The 15,460-nt window shown below is 48.3% G+C and overlaps 3 protein-coding genes across 4 annotated transcripts in view; all 3 read left to right on the top strand.

Moving 5' to 3' along the window:
- dock3 (dedicator of cytokinesis 3) overlaps positions 1-6,030 on the top strand; it is a 104,018-nt gene extending 97,988 nt beyond the window's left edge. Inside the window, exons 51-54 of the mRNA XM_084704261.1 lie at positions 262-349; positions 523-642; positions 1,849-1,931; positions 2,482-6,030. Coding sequence (XP_084560387.1) covers positions 262-349; positions 523-642; positions 1,849-1,931; positions 2,482-3,081 — 891 coding nt within the window. The 3' untranslated portion in view covers positions 3,082-6,030. The remainder of the gene's footprint in view (positions 1-261; positions 350-522; positions 643-1,848; positions 1,932-2,481) is intronic.
- A 2,139-nt stretch (positions 6,031-8,169) lies between these two features.
- On the top strand, positions 8,170-10,645 carry manf (mesencephalic astrocyte-derived neurotrophic factor). 2 transcript variants are annotated; one of them, XM_084705213.1, is made up of 4 exons: positions 8,170-8,400; positions 8,872-8,999; positions 9,361-9,502; positions 9,771-10,645. In XM_084705213.1, exons 1-4 carry the CDS (start codon positions 8,313-8,315, stop codon positions 9,953-9,955), a joined length of 543 nt encoding a protein of 180 aa, XP_084561339.1. In that variant the 5' UTR covers positions 8,170-8,312; the 3' UTR covers positions 9,956-10,645. The 2 variants fall into 2 exon arrangements, with proteins under 2 accessions (XP_084561339.1, XP_084561341.1); XM_084705215.1 differs by having other exon boundaries at positions 8,185-8,248.
- A 463-nt stretch (positions 10,646-11,108) lies between these two features.
- Positions 11,109-15,460, top strand: rbm15b (RNA binding motif protein 15B). Its single transcript, XM_084706309.1, is given in 2 exon segments — positions 11,109-13,463; positions 13,466-15,460. Coding segments are annotated over 2 exon segments (2,565 nt in total). The 5' UTR covers positions 11,109-11,332; the 3' UTR covers positions 13,900-15,460.

Raw genomic sequence — 15,460 nt, 5'->3', positions numbered from 1 at the left:
ATCACCGAGAACGGACAGGTGGAGACAATCAGACACACAGACACACACACACACACAGACACACAGACACAGACACACACACACACAGACACACACACACAGACACACACACAGACACACAGACACACACACGGACACACACACACAGACACACAAACAGACACACACACACACATGTACCCCAGCAACACTGACAATGGACAGCTAGGGCCATATACACACACACATTCCACTTTTAATTATATTTCTATATCTCATCAGCCAACCAATTTCCAGCGGGCGTTGTTCCACCAGGTGATTGGTCCATGCAAGCCGTGCAGCGACCCCAATCTATCAGTGGCAGAGAAAGGTGAGCTTCCACATCATCATCATCTTCTTCATCTTCACCTTCGTCCTTTAGCTGGTCTCACAGCAGAAGACATTGTGGAGACTAACTGTACCCATGTGCTAATCATCTCCCTCTCTCCTTCCTTCTCCCTCCCTCCCACCCTCTCTCCCTCCCCCTCTCTCTCCTCCCTCCAGTCCTGACCACGCCCAGCAGCTGGAGTCTGGACAGCGGCACCAGGGAGGCCCTCCCCTTCCTGTCGGCCCACGTGGGCAGTGTCCTGGCCCCCCCGGTCCCCCCTCGCAGCCTGCCCCCTGGTGAGCCAGTGTGACAGCCCCCTCTAGTGGTGGCGCTGGGACACCACACCCTGGGTGTCAGAGACACCACTGCACCAGCCCACAGACAGCTGCTGATAGGGATGACCTGCTACCTGACTACATCCTGGTCCCAGGCCTGCTGGGACTCTTTCTATGGTGTCTGAAACAGGATGTGTGTGTGTGTGTGTGTGCTGGCCTGGGAGCACAGTAGGCAGTTGGTAGGTAACCAGGCCTCTAGAGAGGTCATGAGTGATGATCCTGATTGAAGCCCAGTGATCTGTTAGAATGCTGGTGACCAGCTGGACCAGTTGAAACGATCTCCAGGTCCTTTCCGTTCCAAAGAGAGATGAGGATTTGCAGCCTGTGTAGTTCTGCTGGTCGTTCTGTTGGTTCGTCTACTCAACCTGGCTGCTGTGAATCCACAGTGTGTTGCAGCTGTGACCATGGGGCTGTCCAATCCTGTCATTGTGTGTGTGTGAGTGTGTGTGTGTGTGTGTGTGCGCTTTCATGTTGAAGTGATTCTACAGTATTGTGCGCATGTGCTTTCATGTGTGTTTGTTTGCACACGTGTCTGTGTATGTATGCGTGTACATGCATACGTGTGCCAGCGTGCGTGGGTCTGTCGGATGAAGGTTCTAAACGGTGAGGGAGGTGATTAGCAGGGGTGAACATGGTGTGTGTGTGTGTGTGTGTGTGTCTTCTCCCACTGAGATACAGCGTGCCCTCTGCCCTCAATGTCTTAGATGTCCTACCCTCTCGTACCACCTTGTGTCTCTCCCTCCTCCCCCTCCTCCCCCTCCCCCCTCCCCTGTCTCTGAGGGTAGCCCTGTCCAGAGCTAAGCTTCCTCCCCAGACTCTAGAACTGAGATGGGTCTGATGAGTGGGAGCAACATGGCGGTCACTGCTCTAAGCTTCCGCCTTCGGCCGCTTGCACCCATCCACGTGCTGCCAGATCGGGTCTGGAGCCTGCAGGGTTTGCTCTGGGCAGGGCGTCTACATCAGAGCTCTGAACACAGCAGTCTCTTTCTTTTTCTCTTTCTCGCTCTCTTTCGCTCTGTGTGTGTCTCTATCTTTCTCTCTCTCTGGATGTCTCTCTCCCTGTCTTTCTCTCTTTCTCTCTTGATGTCTCTCTCCCCGTCTCTCTCTTTCTCTCTCTCTGGATGTCTCTCGCTCCAACCCGTCTGTCCTGCTGTGTCTTCCCAATAGGACACTTCTCGATGCACTTTGATGCTTTCCACCACCAGATCAGCGACCTCCCTCCAGCTCTCCCTGCGCGCTCCTTAAGAAAGGTACCCTCCTAGTCTCTGCTAGTCAGCCGTCAGCCTGTCTGTCTGTCTGTCTGTCTGCCTGTCTGTCTGTCCCCCTAGTGTCCTGTTCGTTCCCATGGTCCCCTCAGTCTACTGGGAGTCTGAGCTTTACAAACATCCCATGAGTTCCAAGATAATAAGAGCTGTGTGTGTTTGTGTGTGTGTGTGTGTGTGTGAGTGAGTGAGTAAGTAGGAGAGAGAGGTTATGTTTGAGTGTGTGTGTGTGCTTCCATTTGTCCATTTGCTTCAGTCTTTTCTGCTGTCTTGAGGAATGCATCTGTGTGTAACAGCACCCAGTGATAAAATCTCTCTCTCCTGCTGCAAGCTAGCCAGCCAGTCAGATAGTCCAACAGTCAGTCAGGTAGTCTGTCAGCAGGCAGGCAGTCAGGAAGTATCATAACGTCTTTCTTTCCCCTCTTTTGTTTTTGCTCTTCCCTCATTTTTTCTCTCATTCCCGCTCTAATTTTCTCTCTCATTCCCCCTCGTTCTCTCTCTCTTTCTCTATCTCTCTGTGTTTCCTCTCTCTCCACAGTCTCCCCTGCACCCTATACCTGCCTCGCCCACCAGTCCCCAGTCCGTCCTGGATGGCAGTAACTCCACCCTCTCTGGCAGCGCCAGCAGTGGCGTCTCCTCCCTCAGTGAGAGCAACTTCGCCCCCGCCGGCCAATCATCTTCCTCCTGCGAGCCGCCCGTACGCACCGACACCTTAGACTCCGCCCCCAGCAGCCAGACGTGGACCACGGATGGCGAGGACCTGGACTCCCCCTCCCCCTACCTGGCCGTTCGCTACAGCGCGTCCGAGCCCGACGTTCTGGAGGGAGCCAAGCTCCCGCCCTGCCGCAGCCTGTCCGCCCCTGGCGGCGTGGCCCCCATCCTGGCAACCGTCCCCCAGGAGGGCCCCCTCCACCTCCACTACCCCCACCCGCCCCTCTACCACCACCACGAGCCCCCCCCGGCCCTGCCCCCCAAGCCCTATCTCAGGGAGGGCTGCATCCCAGAGGAGGACCTGGGCCCGCCGTCCTCGCCGGCACCCCCCAGGCCCATGCCCCGCAAGATCTCCCAGCCCCTCCTGGGGGGCAAGGAGGAGCAGGCCAAGGTGGCGTGGGAGCATGGGGTCAGCAGTGAGGAGTAGGGGGCTCAGGATCTGCTCAGGTCAGGGATGGTGCAGCTGGGAGCGAGGGTGGGGAACGTCACCGTCGGGAACGAACTTTAAACCTGTAGGATGTCAACTTGATTCAGCCTCTGTGGAGATTTACTTTATGAATCTTCCCTATCAATTGAAATTGGAAGGTGGGTTAGGGTTAAGTGATAAATTCTGTCCCCCACTTCCCACTCCCCGCCCCTCTTCCCCATACCAAACCCTGTCCCCTCCAGACCCTCTAGTCTTTCAGATGCGAGGCTCTGCGTTTCCTAACCAGTTGTCCTCACTGTGTGTCCCCACTACATGTTCAGGAAGTGTCTTTGTAATGACTTGAGTGTTTTGCTAAACCAAACTAGGCAGTGATGTCATACAGGACATCATGTTCATCTCTAATGATGTCACACTGGACATCATGTTCATCTCTAATGATGTCATACTGAACTTCATGTTCATCTCTAGTGTGTCAAATTGAGTCAAATTGTGATACTCCACTGATACGGTACAGCTACCTTTTCACTCGCCACAGATTCTAGTTGAATCATAGTTCAGGGCCAAATCCGGAGGTCATTGCACAAAGATGATCAGTTAACTGATTGCTGTTTGATTGGACAGTTAATGATCTGTAGTTTGATAAAGACCTGCAGTCTGCCATCTCAACTGAAGATGCACTTTAGTACAGATGCCCTGGCACCAGACACTTCCAACTCACTTATTTTTCTATACATAAACTGAGAAGGATAAGCAATGTGGGTTTGGTTCTGGATGTGAAGGGTTTTAGATAGATTATCGGTAGGCTACTGGAATGGTGAATTGGTTATTTGATAACTAGATAATGGTTGTGTGTCTGGACTACCACCTGCACAAAGTAAATGGACAGTTGAATGGAGGAAAGTGTTGAGTGTTGATCAGAGATGTCAGGCTTTTTTTCCCTTAGTTTCCTCTCCTCACAGAGCAGCGCTTGTTTGGCACAATACTCGTATGATAATAAGCCCCGCCTGCTATCGACAAGCCCAAATATCGGACCAGGACCTCAGCGGATGTCTTTGGTCTAGCGGTAAATGGGGGTGTTTGGTCAGATCCCCCAACTCAACCGTTACCGTGACACTCAGAGGGAAGGTTAAGATGTTATGACGGCCTGATTCTAGCTGAGCCAGACACATGAGAATGAAGCGGTTCACTCTGTCATGGTCTGCAGGGTTAGGGTTAGGGCAGGCTGAAGAATCTGTATACTTCATCAAAGGTTTCTCTTTTGCAACAAAGCCTGCAGTATTTTTGCTTATCTGGAAAGGCAATATCAGCACGAACCTCTCTTGGGATAAAACTCTTTTTGATGTCAGGGTGATGGAACAAAGATAATATATATATATATATTTTTAGTGCTGCCAATTTCTTCCAATGTATGATGTACAGTAATGTATGGTAAAGTATTGATATAATATATATGAAGGCAATCCTTGGCAAAGGAGGACAGAGATGATGAATATGATATGCAAGACACTGGCCTTGAATCCCACTAGTAACTGTGGAATGCAGGATGTGGTCTCACTGTCTTGTGATGGGCAGTGGAGCCAATTTGAAAATACAAGAAATCAAGAAATAATCATAAAATAGATAATGTTTTGATATGATACTTTGCTTCTTGTTTGTTTGTTCCGGGGAAAAGGCCACTGATATGAAGGTGGTTGCTCTCCCACCTGCTGTCAGGAAGATGAGATGGAGAAGGAGCCCTTTTCTAGTATATTCCTCTCACACACTGTTGGGGATCTTTCTTTCTTGAAATATCTGCTTTTCTGAAACATCTTAACATGTAACATCTTAAGTTTCTGCACTTTCTGGTTAGGAAGCGACCGTGGCTGTCCACTATTCTTTCCTGTCTGTCTCTCTCTAAAAACAGCTCTCTCAATACTGCTACATACTTCCTGATTCTGTAGACTCATCCTCTTCTCTCCTCCTTATTAAGATGGTGAGATGGTGAGAAATTCCTTTTGGAATAATTCCATTTTTATAACTTCTACCAGACCATGTGTTCCCATATGTTCTTGTTGTGTGAAGCAGGGAGTTTTCCGGTGTGTGTCTGGGTCTGTGTGGTCACAGTGTTCAGTCACAGCTTCTCCAACACCATCTCTCTTTCTCTCTGATGGTGCTCCCTCGCTCTCTGTCAAGATCGTCGTGCACATTTCTCTGCTCTCTTACAGAAGGAACATACACTGTAAACTTGTACAAATGACCAGGTAGATGCATGCCTCTGTATGAGGGACTTTTTATTTTATTTGTAATTCAACTGAAATGATTTTTGGTTTGTTTTCATTCTATGCTAATGTGTAGCGGATAGAGAACATATAACGTCTCATTTATGATATGGTGTATTTATTTAACCACTTATAACACTTGAAATAATGTCAAAGCAATGCTACCCTGTCAGGCTGTCCATGGGCGCTCTGCCCCTGTGTGTTTGATGAAGGTGGAAAAAAAGAGGGATTGTAAATTGCATGTACTATGTACCACCCAGGCCTGCTGGACCCCAGTTTAAGGTGCGCTTGATTTAACTTGCCTTGCATGAAGACTCTCCATTTAAAGAAGTATTTCCATTGTGCTGTCAGGTATAATCAAGCGCACCTTTTAACTATTCGAGATCCCTTCATGACCCACGTCTGACTCCAGACCGGCCCAGTGAGATTATTCATATTTAATCATGCCTCTTAACTTTGTCAACAAAAAAGGATATTTTAATACCATCTGCAGGCTCCAAACTTGTACCTGCAGAAGACTCCCTCAGGGCTCTCTTGAGGTAAGAGGATTAAAAAGGTTTGAGTTACCAGCTGAGGTCTGATGGGGACTGAAGCAGGTCACAGCCCAACATGTACTAGAAGTGGAAAGCACACCTACTATATGCAGAGTGAAGCCACATTTAATAAGAATAAACTATGCAAAGTTCCAGAATTTCATGAACATAAGACGTGTGTATGTTATTGGTTAAAAATGGTTTTCCCTAAATGTTTTTACTGGGGTCAGAGTACCTCATTTTAAAAATACATTTCCGACAAAAATTAGTAGCACAGAAGAATGTTTGAGGAAGAGAATTCAACCACCCACCCACTACAATGTAAGCTTATGTTTGAAGATACACTGACATTTCTTTTAGGATACTCACTTGTCCCTACTACTCCACTGGTCCGTGTGAGGATGAGTCCAGTAGTAAAGCAAGCTGTACATAGCCTGCAGTTTAATTCACACAGGGTTCATTTGTTAGAGAAAATAGAAGCAGATGTATTTTGAATAACAAAGTATGATTTTGCATGGCATCATTGTTGAATGCCCTCTAGTGGCCAATGCTGAAATCACAGCATCTTTTAACTTATTTTAAAAAAACAAATTGAAAGCCAAGGCCTGCTTGCCCGACTGTACCTGCCTCCTTAATACTGTTTACATTCTTGACATTTTGGACATAGTTCTATTATTTCTGTGTTGCGTGGGAGAGTTTAGCGGATGTGGAGCTGTGTGCAGGTGCAGGTTTGGGTTTGTTCCAGTAAGTTGTACGACTACGTTGTGACAGAACTGGATCTGGGGTGAGGGTTCTAGTTAGAAAGTGACGGAAGAGAGGCAGAACAGCAAATATAGCTACGTTGGAGATCTATGTAAGTCTCCATGCTATCATGGCAGGCAAGTTTAATTCTATGTACATAACCCTGGGGGGGGGGGGGGGGGGGGGGGGGGGGGGCAAACAGTGTATTTATAAAGATAAACAAGAGCAAAACCTGTATAGATTGTGATTAATTGTCTGCCTTGTACTTTCTGATGTAAATGTGTTTTTAAAAGTAGAGAAAAACATACAAAAATGTGACTTTCATTTGCCTAATTATTTTTGGTTGTTTTGGGTGTTTTGCTTCAAAGACAAAATCCCACGAAGGGAATATGAAAACATTTGTACAATTTGCTCTGAAAGTATCTATTGTACAGTATATATCGTGTTAGCATGAATAAACTGTGATGTGGATTTTAGATGTAAATACACACTTTTTCCTACTCACTTAACAGCTTTGTTGTGGAATTCATAATTAATGCCATACATTAAAGATGTTTTATTGACTCAGTACTGTTTACAGCTGTCATTATTTAACTAGTGTCTTTTTTCAGTGAAAGAAAGTCCCTGAATCTAGAATCCAATTGAACATACCTTGATCAAGCCTGGCTCTGCCCGTACTTCCACTCAATTTGGATTTTGCTTCAGTAGGCCTACTAGGTCTGGGAACTAGGCTCTGAAGTCGGTTTTTAGAAACCATTTTTTTGTAGGTCCAATCAGCGAACAGAGGGAGTGGCAGAGAACGATGACGTTAATGTCGTGCACTAGTTTGAGTAATTCAGTAATGGCGGCGGAGAAAGATGGAAGAAGTTATTCTGCGGTTGTGGCAATCCTGCCGAATATCCATAAGTTACAGCCGGAGCAAGAACATTCCTTGCTGAGTTTTGTAGGTGGCCATGATGTTGTAGCCCTCCTCCCCACGGGGTTCGGGAAAAGTTTGATTTTCCAGCTATGGCAGCTAGCTCCGTTACAGTAGTGGTGAAGGACTTGGCTAAAACAACGCTTGCGATTAGTTATGGCAGATCAGAGTGACTCTGGGCTGATCCAATAGTTTTAAACTTCAACAGAGGACCCGCCTTCAAGGAAGTTAACGATTGTCAATGGGGCGATCCCAGACCCTCTGTACAAATGAAATGTAAGGGGGTCTGGTTAGGACCAGGCTAACTTGATCCAAATTCAACATTAATCCGCATTTTCAGCATAGGTTTTTCAGGTTGCCAAAGAAGAAAATATATGATTTTCTGAACGGGATTTGAAAACGGACACTGTCCAATTTATTGGTAATAAATTGATTGTGGATGTGTGGCATTCACATAACTACGTTCAAATATTTCCTACAATGCTGGCCAAAGTCGATTTTGCCCAATCGAATGGCGCCAACTCGACGATGTTCCCGGAGTCTTCCAATATCCAATCATCGGAAAGTGCGTGGAGTGACGTACGCGAGGCGTGAGGTTACAACCAATAGGATATTAGTATATGACGACGTGTCCAGCAGGAAGCTTTGCAGATTCAGAACATTGCGTGCTTACTTACCGGCGTCAGCATAGTACATCCACTAGCTGATATATATGACCTGTAGGTTCATTTTCTTTATCGTGTACCTTTAGCTAGCTTCACTGATTTACTTGTTCATCGTGAGATGTTGTGTTTAAGTGGTTTATCGGTGGCGCTCGCCCTGACTTTGGTTCCAAGCAGCACTGATGCTTTGAAAGCAGGAGATTGTGAAGGTGGGTAGGAAGCTAGCTATGTAGCTAGTTGGCGATCAACATACATTTTCTAACTTGTTAGCTATCTGGGTAAATAACAGTAGTGTGGCTTCTATTTTTGTTGTTACCATTAGTCAATGTTGATGGCCTATGATTGATTTGTGCTCTGCAGCTAAATACATCGTTAGTGACTTGATAGCTTAGTGCTCGCTAAGGATGAGAGAGAATTTCCCTTTCACAATATCCATAGTTAAGTTACTAGAATATAACTCTTATAATGTAACCATTTATCGGTGCTTTCCTGCGTGGTAGCTCGTGTAGCTTAGTACGGGCACAGTGCACTCATCTAGCAACTACTGGCTAAATATCAATATAATAATCTATATATGAATATAATATTTCAGTCAATAAGTCACAATTTACACAGGGGGTTTATCTCCAAAGACGGGACACATTTACATGCAATGTGTAACATATCATATTTCATTACAGTGTGTGTCGGTTTCCTGGGAAAATTCTACCAATTGCTTCAAGACGAAAATGTGAAGTTTGACAGCACATCCATTGAGAAGGCCCTCGTTAAAAGCTGCAAGGATGCTAAGGGGAAGGACAACCGATTTGTAAGGATCAGATGAAGAACCTCATCAGTATTCTTGTTTTTTGCTTTTGACATTAGCAAATCCCAGACGGCAGACGCAGTGATGTGCTTTACTCGACAGTGTAGCTAACAACAATAGCAACATTTGGATGGAGCGCTTACAACTCTGGGGCACAGCTTACAGAGAACTTTGAATAATAGAACATTGATAACTAAAATGTAGGTTGTGAGATAAGATCTATTGTATAGGCAAAATGTTTTGTTACTGTACACAGTCCAATCTTAATATGCAACTCAGACGAGACAATTTTACCATATCTACAACGAAAAAGTGCTGATGTTTATATATATATATATATATTTTTTTTGTATGTCTTTTCCAGTGTTACTACATTGGTGCCACAAGTGATGCAGCCACCAAGATCATCAACGAGATATCCAAGCCTCTCAGCTACCACGCGCCGGTGGAAAAGATCTGTGAGAAGCTCAAGAAGAAGGACAGCCAGATTTGTGAACTCAAATATGGTATGTAGGCATGTCTATTTCGGATGTTGGGGTTTTTGTATGTTTTATTTTTATTTTTTAACATGACTGTCACTGTAATGTCACTGGCTAAGTGCAGTTTTTCCCCTGATAATCAATCAAGTAGTACTCTGCTCTACTCTGAAATCATAGTGCTTTCTAGTGGCCATTCGGTCAAATTAACTTGTTAATTGGTGAATGGCCAAGTGACCCATAACTGTTTGTTAACCCCTTCCAAGTCCAAGGTTAAGCCCGCCTCTCTCACCTGCAGACAAACAGGTGGACCTGAGCACAGTGGACCTGAAGAAGCTGAAGGTGAAGGACCTCAAGAAGATTCTGGAAGAGTGGGGCGAGACATGCAAAGGCTGCGCAGAGAAATCTGATTTTATCCGCAAAATCAACGAACTCATGCCCAAGTACGCCCCCAATGCTGCCAAAGCAAGAACGGAACTGTAAAAGCTCGACCGTGGGACCACCAACCATGGGACTATCAGTGATGGATCTGGTTTGCAGGGAATGGGTGTGTGGATGGGGAGGGAGAGGGCTATACTGCATTGGTCCAAGGACATGAACATTTTGGGTGGGTAATGTTCGCTGTGCGGTATATGAACCACCAAAGTTTGAGTAGGTACATCCCTCTACCAGTCAGGGGTGGACTTGGGACTCCATTGACAGGCTCATCACTTTCAAATCACTCTGCATCTTAGCTAGAACCCCACATTTGTCCCAGACTTGGGTTTAATACATATGTATTTGAGGTGCTCTTGATTTATATTCAATTACAAAAGGCCACTGCAGTTGCTTAAGGGTAACATTGGCGTGTAAAGGGACCAGAATCAAGTGTACCTCATTTATTTCTAATATTTGACATCTCAGGTGTGGTGTTCTTTATCAAAGTGACTTGCATGACGTGAGCTTTGCCAATGCTCCTGACTGCACCCATGACTTCCGTAGTCAGTTTTTGTTGGGAAGGGACATATTTTGTTTTTGTTGTTTTAGAGTTGAGGAGAGGTAGTTTAACAAGACTTGAAAAGATCTTTAAATTAAACTCTTTCACATTGACCTTTCACATTGACCTTTCACATAAGACCCGTAATGTTTATTACAACTGTGCTACTATACTTTTTCATTAAAATCTTAAAAATGTGTCTGTGTAGTTATCCTTTTTGTTGGTGGTCAACCCTTCAATTGTATGCATATCATTCAGAATCTGCCTTTTCATTAGTCCTAAACTTATTTTGCCTCTCTCGTTTCATGCATTGGATTGAAAATACATCCACATGTGGTTTGCAATTTGGTCACATTTGTTTCCCGTGAAAATGAATGAAATAATCTGATACAGAATGGTGATTCATTAAGGAGTCAAGTTTACAGTACAGCAAACGCATATTCTTTTTAGTTGACCCACCCTGTGTCAAATAACTGGACCAGACCGTAATCTTCGAAGGCGTGCAATAAACCGAAGCGTCATTACGGGTTTGCTGACAAGAAACATTGTATACCGAATCTAATTTTAGGAATATCGGGAACGAGGTGAGGAATTTTGCCTCCCTGCGTTGTATCGACGTCACCGACAAACCCCTCCCATTGGCGGAAAGCACACATTCCTTTTGTCCAAGATGGCGGCGTTGTTGCAGGTCCACTGATGCTCATTTGTTTTTTAATGTATTTTCCCATTAATTTTGGATTATATGCAATCGCTTGATGATACAAGAGTTTGTGTAACGTCTCGGAAGCCGTCGTTTCTTTGTAATCTCTGCACGTTGAGGAATTAGTTTCATAGACCGGATTCGGTTTGCACACACTGAAAAGTTTGGGCTCCATCACAGGAGGATGAAGCGACAGGCCGGGAGAGATACCAGTCCTAGCCGGGCTCTAGCGAAACGAATACGGGAAAGAGAAAGGGAACGAGACGGAGCACGCAGGGAGGACCTTCAGCCACCGCGCATGGCTCTACTGGCCGAGAGTCGAAGCTACCTTAAGCACAAGGCCCGGAGCAGAGAACGAGAGAAGCCTCGGTTGAGAGAGGAACGCGCGGCCGGCGTAGAAATTCACCACAGACCACCGCACCACGAGCTCGGTCTAATCAGCCGCCCACCTCTACGGACTTCAACCGCACTTCCCAAACCCGAGCTTCCGAGTACACGAGGAGCGGGTAACCTGGAATACAAAACATTACTCATTAGTAATCTAGGCTCGCAGGTCTCCGACGAAGATGTGGAGGACGGGTTATTTCACGAGTTTAAAAAGTTCGGAGACGTGAGTGTGAAGCTTTCGCATACTCCGGAACTTGGGCGTGTAGCCTACGTAAATTTCAGGCATCCGGAAGATGCTAAAGAAGCAAGGCACGCCAAATCCACCAGGTTAGTTCTGTATGACCGGCCCCTGAAGGTAGAGCCTATGTATGTCAGACGCCGCAGCTGCACGCCTCCCGACGTCGGTTACCTACCCCTTCATGCCCCGCCTTACCCCTACAGACAGCGCTCCCTCTCTCCCCCCGGGCCAGCGAGCAGCCTCCGCGACATTCGGCCCAGGCACTACCCCGTTGAGGGTCTGGGGCTGAGCAGGGAGAGGGAGAGGATATTAGACTATTATGGGATGTTGGATGAGAGGGGGCGGCCATACGGATTCCCCATGCCAGTGGTGGAGGACTTAAAGCCAGAGGACGACCAGAGAGCGACCAGCAACCTCTTCATCGGAAACCTGGATCACAACGTCACAGAGGGCGAGCTAAGGAGGGGCTTCGACAAGTACGGCATCATCGAGGACGTGGTGATCAAACGGCCCGCGCGCGGCCAGGGCGGAGCCTACGCCTTCCTCAAGTTCCAGAACCTGGACATGGCCCACAGGGCAAAGGTCGCCATGCAGGGCCGGGTCATCGGAGGCAACCCGGTGAAGATTGGCTACGGCAAGGCCAACCCGACCACGCGACTCTGGGTGGGCGGGCTAGGCCCCGGGAACTCCCTGGCGGCGTTGGCGAGGGAGTTTGACCGTTTCGGAAGCATCCGGAACATCGACTACGTGAAGGGGGACTGCTTTGCCTACATCCAGTACGAGAGCCTGGATGCCTCCCAGGCCGCCTGCACCCAGATGAGGGGCTTCCCCCTGGGGGGCCCGGAACGCAGGCTCAGGGTGGATTTTGCCAAGGTGGAGGAGACCCGCACCTACCCCCAGGGCTACCAACCTCCCGTGCCCCTGCCGGCCCACTTTGACCTGCTGCCGGAGGGCTACGTAGGGCACCACCGCAGCCTGGAGAGAGAGCTGCGTCCCAGAGAGCGCTCCCCGCGCTCGCCCCGCTCCCCGCCCAGCCACGCCCTTAGGGAGAGAGAGAGGGTTCTGGAGAGGCTGGACAGAGACTTCCCCTCCAGCCCCACCCGCAGTCTGGAGCGCCGGGGCCCCGCGGAAGCCTTCGGAGGGGGAGGGAGGGGAGGCCGGGGGAGGAGCAGGAGCAGGGAGCGCTGGATGAAGGAGAGGGAGGTCGAACGAGCGGGGGCCGGAGGAGGAGGAGGAGGAGGGGAGAGGTGCAAGAGGAGGAGCCGGAGCAGGAGTCTGTCCAACGAGAGGCAGACGGAGGAGAGAGAGAGAGGGAGGTCGAAGGTCAGAGGGGGAGGAGTCCCCGTGGGCCCCGTCTCCCCCGAGGCTAGCCCAGACAGAGCCCGGGTGAGAGCGCCCGACTCCACCACCGAGCCCCAACGCGACCACACCCCCGACAGCGGGCGCCACTCCACCGAGGACGGCGGCGCCGCTCCGGAGACCTCAGGCCGCCACAAGAGGTCTGCAGACGCCGACCGCCACAACAACCACTACCAGCAGCACTCGCACCGCTCCAGTATCGAGTCCCAGGCCGACCTCCGCAGCCCCGGCTCGCTGTCCGAGTACGCCCAGGCCCTTTCCAAGGCCTGGCAGGGCTTCTTCGCCCTGAAGAACAGCAGCTTCCCAACCTCCATGTTCCTCCTGGAGGGGGGAAGGCCTTTCTCTCCTCAGCCCTGAGGGACAGCCAGGGAGGAGGGGGCAAGCTGGCCCAGCTGAAGATAGCCCAGCGCCTTCGCATGGACCAGACGAGGCTGGACGAGGTCACACGCAGGGTCAAAATGGGCGGGCCTGAGGGATACGCTGTCCTATTGGCCCTTCAGGGCCCCATCGACAGAGAAGCCCCGCCCCCGGAGCCTGGGCTGCAGGTGCGGCTGCTGCGCCACCTGGTGACCTACCTGAGGAACAAGGAAGCTGCTGGCGTCATCAGCCTTCCTGTGGGAGGGGCTAAGGAGGCGGGAGGTGGAGCTATGCTCTACGCCTTCCCTCCGGGCGAGTTTTCCCAGCAGTACTTGCAAACAGCCAAAAGGACTGTGGGTAACCTGGACGAGGAGCATCTGGTCATAGTGGTGGTCAGCGACTCCAACTGAGACTGTCACACTCAACTCCACAGGAAGGGGTGCTGCAGCAGGAGTAGGATGACATGGTGGAACCGAGGCTGACTGTTAGTGCAGAAACAAAGGAATGCATGTCAACCTATCTCACTGCCTGCTTGCTCCTCTGAATTCTCTTCACTCCACTGCCTCCCTCCGCCAAGCTCACACTACCAAGAAGAAACTCACTAAAAGCACCCTGGGAAATGGAGTGCTAAAGGGGGTGTCTTAATTAAGTTTGAATTTACAAAGCAGGAATGGAAATGTAGTCCTACGTAGAGACCGAATTGTTTTATAACTGAAACACGACAACCGAGGGATTGTTTTTGTTGTTCTGTTTTTACTCTTTGTTGTTGTTTGTTGTTTTGTATGAACCTGAATTGACCAAGCTGATCTCTCTCACACTAAGCGGTCCGTAAGTCCCACGGTGAATGATTGTATGTTTGACTTAGTTTTTATTGAACCATTCCAGCAGTTCTCTTTGAGTGTTTTTAGAAGCTGACGTTGCATGCAGAATGGACGAGCTTTTGGTTCGTTCTTTGCCGGAAACATCCACTCAGTCCTGGAGACTAGTTCATTTGACGTTGAATTGAAGCAGTTGTCATTTAAGATGTTGTATTAGCTACTTTAAATGTTCTTTATTCTCCAAATCCAAATCATTACAGCTCTCTTTGTTATCAGAAGCCAATATCGTTTTAATCTACCTTTTATTCATCCATCCATCGATCCATCCAACTTCCCATCCATCCATCAGTCCATCCATCCCATAGTGAACATGGCAGGCAGTTGCCCGGTCATGTGACATGTGTGATTCCTGACAAGACTACTGGTCAAGGGCAGGGCTGAGCAACCGTGTTCCTGGACAGCTGCCCTCTTGTAGGTCAGGTGTTTCTGACGGGGTTGACCGGAACCCCTTGAGGGGCGTCTCTCCAGGAGCCTCTGATCGAGGCCGTCTCTACCTCCTAGAAAGATTTGTGGCGTTGCCGTGGTTACGTAACTGACTTTCGGCACAGCCTGTTCCCGGCGTGGACTCCGTCAACTGTCTTCTTCACGGCTGCAACGGCGGCACTCATCCTTTTGAAACCGGTTTTTATTCAAGTGCATTTCCCCAATGTTGTTTAAACCCCTTTGTACCTATTTATTATTCAGTGCTTGTATCAAAACACTCCAATGCAATCCATGCCCTGCACATGTTCTTAATACTTTTGTGATCCAAGACAGTAAAAATACTCTAACCCACCAAATGGGAGCAATAGAACGGTTTACTAGATTTCAGATTGTGGTTGACGCTTGCTCACACATTTGCCAAGTGTGTAGACTAGACACTACCGGTGTGCTGGTGTGACTTTAAACATTTAGAGTTAAAATGTTTTGTTATTGTAACCCCTGTAGATTGGACTGAGCAAAGATAGCGACAACACGAGAATGAGTAGGTTACTACGTGACAATCGGTTTTAAACATGAAAAGACTCTCCCCTTGTTATTCTTTGGCTCTGTCTACATGTGAACATGTATTCTGTATGAATTATGTAATAAAACATTTTATGCTCGTTTTTCA

Source organism: Hypomesus nipponensis, chromosome 9 (assembly GCF_054491055.1).
Source record: "Hypomesus nipponensis isolate SF chromosome 9, ASM5449105v1, whole genome shotgun sequence".
NCBI classification, from domain to species: domain Eukaryota; kingdom Metazoa; phylum Chordata; class Actinopteri; order Osmeriformes; family Osmeridae; genus Hypomesus; species Hypomesus nipponensis.
This window is presented reverse-complemented; position numbering and strand designations above follow the sequence as displayed.